Source organism: Carcharhinus amblyrhynchos, chromosome 35, assembly GCF_965287045.1.
Source record: "Carcharhinus amblyrhynchos chromosome 35, sCarAmb.v2.hapA, whole genome shotgun sequence".
Taxonomy (NCBI): Eukaryota; Metazoa; Chordata; class Chondrichthyes; order Carcharhiniformes; family Carcharhinidae; genus Carcharhinus; species Carcharhinus amblyrhynchos.
The window spans coordinates 4317658-4323942 of NC_137358.1; the positions used below are offsets into that span (position 1 = coordinate 4317658).

General features: G+C 44.3%; 1 protein-coding gene across 1 annotated transcript; it reads right to left on the reverse strand.

Annotated features, from left to right (window-relative positions):
* Window positions 1–754: 754 nt before the first annotated feature.
* On the reverse strand, window positions 755–5894 carry LOC145361516 (ferritin, higher subunit-like). Its single transcript, XM_080217330.1, has 4 exons — window positions 5793–5894; window positions 4544–4690; window positions 2100–2225; window positions 755–910 (listed from the first exon to the last, which is right to left on the reverse strand). Exons 1-4 carry the CDS (start codon window positions 5892–5894, stop codon window positions 755–757), a joined length of 531 nt encoding a protein of 176 aa, XP_080073456.1.
* Between the last annotated feature and the right edge of the window lie 391 nt (window positions 5895–6285).

A 6285-nucleotide genomic window follows, 5' to 3' on the forward strand; every position in this document is an offset into this window, starting at 1 on the left:
GCCTTATTCATATGTGACTTTAGATCCACAGCACTGTTGTGGACTCTTCTTACCCCAGTAAGCCATTCATTTAATGGCTTCCTCCCTGCTGTCAGACTTTTAAAGTGGACCTACATTGCTCTGTGATCTTTGTCTACAGCCTGGCTATGTAACACCACATTCTGCACTCCCTTCTCCATGTACAGTATGCTTTGTCTGTATGGCATGCAAGAAACAATACCAATAATAAATCAAAACCAAAGCAATTAGGGAGAGCCAAATCATGGAATCCTATAGTACTGAGGCCATTCAGCCCATTGAGTTAGTACTAGTCACAATCCCATCCAGGCCATATTCCTGTAGTCCCACACAATTACCTTGCTAATCCCCCTGACACTAGGCTCAGTTTAGTATGGCCAATCAACCTAACCCACATCTTTGGAGTGGCCTGCTGGTGACACCCACATTTTAAGACCAAGGGCACCAGAGATATAGGGCTACAGAGCCAAATCAACTGTCTGTAACCAAGTGTGGCTCAAGCAGAGTGAAGGCACAAAAGTAATACAGAAGTTAAAGATTTCTTCTAAGTGGTTGGAAGGTAGAACCCACTAACAGAGACCAAGTCATGTAATTCCCAAGTGTTATAAACTCTACTAAACTGATTGAAATTGAACATCATTTCATTTATTTTGCATTAATGGCAGTTACAAGCATCTCCAACAGCATGTTGGCTAGAAGCCATTTTATTTTACAAGACAAAATTAGAGTGATATATTCAGTCCCTCTCCCCCAGGGTGAGCCTGTCAAACAGGTACTCTCCCATTCCATTCTCAGGGGCTCCCAGTCTCTTCAGGTTGGTGATGTGATCTCCAAGCTTCTTGATCATCTTCACTTGTTCATCCAAGTAGTGAGTCTTCAGGAAGTCACACAGCTGGAAAAACAAAGAACTATGAGCCTTGGAAATAGGGTTGCAAAAGATGAGATAACATCCAAAAGCAGGAGGGTTGCTTCTTGATACATTGAAAAGTTAACTGAAAAGAAAGTAATATTGAATAAATTTTCCATAGAAGTTAGCCAGTGCTTGGCACACCATTATACTCATGGTTAGTTGTACTTAATGGCCCCTCAACTAGTGACAGCACTCAAGTGAACTGATGGGCCATTGGTGGTTTGACATTCTCTGCTTGGTATGTCTCTTGCTCCAACTCAGGCTGGGGTTGAGAAAGTAGCCTATTCCACCATGCAAACTAGCCTCCCATCCATTGACGGTCTACATTTCCTGCTGCCTTGGAAAAGCAGCCAGCATAAGTTACTCTATGCCTTAAGTTTCAACAAAGGGTCATCTTTTCTTAGAGCTGCTGAGACTTTCCAACATTTTCTCTTTTGGTAGCATGGTTGTCAAATGAGGGGCATGCACATGGTGGGCCGTGTGTGGGCTGCTCTTGGAGGTTCTGGGAGTGGCCCAGTACTTCGTGTCAGTGTGTGCTTGATCGTGGACTGGTAGACGGGCGCTGCAACAGCTTGGTGACTAGCACTGCTAGCTGTGCAGATACATGATTTGGGCCTGTGTCTGTGGGAGTTTGTGCATTCTCCCTGTGGTTGTGTGGGTTTCCTCCCACACCCCAAAGACATGCTCTTAGCCTGATTGGTATACCAAATTGACACTATTCTCCCCTGAATCTGGCTAAGTCAGGGGTTCCATTCGTAGACATGCAGGGTAGAATAGGTGTAGGGTGATGCGGTGGTGTGGGCTCGTTGGGCTGAAGGGCCTGTTTCCCATGCTGGGTTGTTCTTTGTATCAAGGATCCCACACACTTCCACCAGAAAGACAAGTCCTAGGTCCTGCACCAACTGACGCAAGAATAGTTTCTTTCCTACTTTCAGATTTTTGACTAGACCTACCTCATGTAGAGTTGATCTTTCTCTACACCCTAGCTATGACTAACACTACATTCTGCACCCTCTGAGACACAGAATGCTTTGTGTAGTGCACAAGAAAATACTTCACTGTACCCAATACTGTGACAACCATCATTTTGAATAAAGATCTAAGGTTTACTAGTCACCTTGCTGCAAATCAGGAAATTGCCAACTTGCCAGTTAAAGAATCAAACACTTACATGAGGGTCAGTGTTCCCAGAGGAGAGTTTGTGCAGATCCAGCAGGCTCTGGTTCACATTCTTCCCCAGCTGCAGAGCTCTCTGCATTGCCTCCACACCATTGCCCCACTCATCCTGCTCTGGCTTCTGGAAGGAAATTGTAGAAGAAATTCCATCTCAAAACCACAGTGAAAACTGCAATAGCTTCTAGCATTCTGGCCCAGAGCAATGATATCAATACAAGGTGGTGGGTTATAGGGAAGAGGTTATTCCATATTAGTGATTACATTAGGGGGTAACTTCATAAACACCATCTCAAAATGAATCTCACCTCCCACCATTTCCAAGTGCATGGGTCAAACATGACAATAAAGATGGGATATCAAAATATTTATTCACTTGTTGGACATGGGTGTTACTGGCCAAGGCACTAATTGCCCATGAGATGGAGGCATTGAGGGAACTGCAGTCTACATAGTGAGGATATTTCACTCAGTAACAGCAAAGGAACTGCAATCATTTCCATCAAACCCTGTAGTGCAGAAAGAAACCAGCCCCCCCACCTCCCCCCATCCACACTTACCTCAGGAAACCAGCCAGCACAATTATGGACCCTATGCACCCTGGGCATTCTCTTCCACAAGAGAAGGAGGTACAGAAATCTGAGGTCAGCTACCAACTGACTCAAAGCAGCTTCTTCCCTGTCATTTAGATTTTTGACTGGACCTACCTTGCATCAAGTTGATCTTTCTCAAGAACCTAGCTATCACTAACACTATATTCTGCACCCCCTCCTATGAGAGGGGAAATGCTTTGTCTAGTGCACAAGAAACAAAGCTTTTCACTATGTTAAATACAAGTGATAATAAATCAGAGGCCATTCAGCCCATCAAGTGTGCACCATCTCTAATCCCACCCAGGCCTTTCCCTTATCTCTTTAAGGTACACATCTCAGGACACAAAGGGGTAATTTGTCATGATCAATCCACAACTGGAGTGTAGGAGGAAACCCACGTGGACAAATCACTCAGCCAGAAGCAAACCTGGCCCCTGGCACTGAGCTAGCTGTGCTAACCATTGTGCTGCCAAGTTAGACTGTTGAGTGGTTTGGAAGAGAAGTTGCAGGTTTTGCCATCCCTGGAATCTGCTGTTCATTTGAACAGGAAAGTGGAACTGATCCACTTCAGATCAGCCATGATCTTATTGAATGGCGGGGCAGGCTCGAAGGGCTAGACGGCCTACTCCTATTTCTTATGTTCTTATTTTTCTAATGAGAAATGCTGGGGAGTTTGGGAAGTGCTCTAAGGAGCCTTGGTAAGTTCTTAGTGCCAATTTTTTTTAAAAACTCATTTGTCAGACATTGCTGTCACTTGTAGGCTACATTTATTGCCTATCCCTTGCTAGGCCATTTCAAGAGGGCAGCTGAGTGTACCCCATTGCTGTGGCTTTGGATTCACATGTGGGCCAGGCCAGGTAAGGATGGCAGATTTCTTTCCCTGAAGGAAGTTAGTGAACCAGATGGGATCAGTTGGTTATATTTACTACTGCCAAGCAAAGCAGCTATTTTCTCCTGGATATGGAGAAGCAGCTGTCCAGGAAAATTGGGTGTGTGTCTCCTTGATGTTCCATTTAGATGGTGGATAGCCTTTTGGGAGTCAGGAATCCTAGCCTCTGACCTGTTCTTGTAGCCACAGTATTTACATGTCCAGGTCAGTTCCTGATCAAATGGTTATCTTCAATGAAGACAGGGTACTCTAATGTTATACTATTGATGTCAAGGGGTGATGGTCAGATTCTCTCACCCTGCAGGTCATGATTTCCTGGCATGAATGTGCCTTTTGCCACAAGTCTAGGTGTGGTTCCAGCCTTGCTGCATTTGGGTCTGGACTGCTTGAGAATCTGAGGAATCACCCTCAAGGTCAAACCAAATAAACTCAAACTAAATTGGGACAAAGTAAAAGGGGCAGCTCCCCAAAAGGAAGGGGAGCAGCCCAAACAGAAACAGAGTGCAAAGGAAACTTAAGACATCAAATCAAAATGTGATTATTCAGGTCAATATTGCACCTCATTCCCTGCAGTGCCCAGTGAGTGCAAAAGGCATCAACTGCACCCACAGACACCACATGCTCCCTCTCCAGGGACACCTGGCTGCCATTATAGCCACAGTAGAGGGGCAACCTTGTCAATTGCCTGCTGCCTGGAGCTATTGATGGTGCATCTCACCAGGCCCAGGAGCTGGTTCATGAGGTCCCAAACCTCCCCCCACCCCAGGTGTCCTTAGATCAGGAGCAAATAGGAAATATCCCACTCATGACATTAGTGATTACAGGGTCATTGATGGGGCAGTTAGAATTCCTGATGGACTCTATTGCAAAGGAGATTGGCAAAAGTACAAGCTTTCTTCTGATTACCAACCCCAAGCAGTACAAGTCAAGGGGGTGGGGGGTGTGTGTGTAACAGGCTACCTTGACATCCTCCAGGATGACTCTGCCTCCACGCTTATTCTGGAATTCCATCAGTTTCAGAGCGTGTTCCCATTCCTTGTGTGACTGCTCCTTGAAGAACTCAGCAAAGTGACTCAGGGCAACATCATCCCGGTCAAAGTAACCAAACTGTTGAGAAAAAAAGTTAACTCAGGACAAAAATTTCATCCACAACTCCAAATAATCCTACAGCAAAGTAGATAGTCAATTATGGTCCTGGCAAAATTCTACTAAAATGTTTTGTTAAGATGTTGACCATTCTTTTCATAGTAGGGGGATTATGTTGTATATGCAACAACTAACAATACCAATTTAGTCAATTGGCAATTCAGACAGTTAAGGTTTACTATTAATGGAGGAGAGCAAAATGCCTACTGACTCCAGATTTAAGTTTGATAGCATCATAGTATGCTTACATTAACACTGCAATGAAGTTACTGTGAAATTCCCCTAGTCCCCACACCAGCACCTGTTCAGGTACAGAGGGAGAATTTAAGCACAGCCCAACCAGCACATCTTTCAGTGTGTGAAGAAACTAGAACACTCAGAAGAAACCCACACAGATATGGAGAGAATGTGCAAACTCCACACAAAGAGTGGCCCAAGCCAGGAATCAAACCAGTTCCCTGGGGCTGTGGGCTAGCAGTACTAGCTGATTTAACAGGAGGGATAAGTGTAAAAGCAACAACTTCATGCTGCAGAAGCTTATCATAGCCTCCTGTACTGTAGGAATTCTATGCAGTCTGTACCATCCACAATCCCACTCAGCCCCTATTCCCATAGCCACACAAATCCTGCCAAGTGGGTCATTTTACATGGCCAATCCACCTAACCTGCACATCTTTGGACTGTGGGGGAAAAAAAAAGGGAACAGGAGCACCCAGAGGAACTCCATGCAGACACAGGGGGAAATATACAAATTCCACACAGACAGTGACCCAAAGTTGGAATTGAACCTGGGTTCCTGGTGCTGGTGAGGCAGCAGTGCTAACCACTGTGCCACCCTATCCTAAACTAATTTAGGATCAGAGATTCAGTATTAATTATAATCACAAGGCAGTTCTAGAAGTGACAAGAATTTGAAAAAACTTCCATTCAAACCCACACCCTTACACCAAGCACAGGAACCCAGAGGAGGTACAAATACACAAGGCAACTAGCAGTTGCTACACTTCTAGAGTTATGGCTGGTTCATGAGATCAAAGGCACTCAAAGTAAAAAAACTACATACCATGGAGAGGTAAACATAGGAGGAATAGAGCTGCAGGTTGATCTGCTTGTTAACAGCATCTTCACAATCCTTGTGGTAGTTCTGACACACTTGGGAAGCCATTTTACTGAATATCAACTGGCTAAAGAATCAAGCCAATCTCCCAAGTAAACCTAACCACTCTAACTACTATGATAGTGAGAACTGATACATTTAAACACATGGACCAGCAAGTATTTGCATAAGATAGGAGTGATAGTTATTTGGGGCCAATCAAATAACTAACACACTAAACTACTTGGCCAACCAAATAAGCCAGCTCAAATTAAAAGGGGTTGCTCCTAAAAGGAGGGGACATCTTTTTTTCCCTTACTTTAAATTATTTATTTTTTTCTATTTTTTTTCCTGGAAGAGAACAATCCCAATTCCACTAACCACAACACGGAGACCCCAAGTCCCCTTCCAGAATTCTAATCAAACTGACTCTTCAATATGAAGACACTTTATATGATCC

Coding starts and splice junctions, on each gene's coding strand:
- LOC145361516 (XM_080217330.1), bottom strand. CDS start 5,894: ATGGCTTCCCAAGTGTGTCAGAACTACCACAAGGATTGTGAAGATGCT. Junction 4,691..5,792: donor CCTATGTTTACCTCTCCATG/GTATGTAGTTTT, acceptor TTTTCTCAACAG/TTTGGTTACTTTGACCGGGA. Junction 911..2,099: donor CTGGGAACACTGACCCTCAT/GTAAGTGTTTGA, acceptor TTGTTTTTCCAG/CTGTGTGACTTCCTGAAGAC.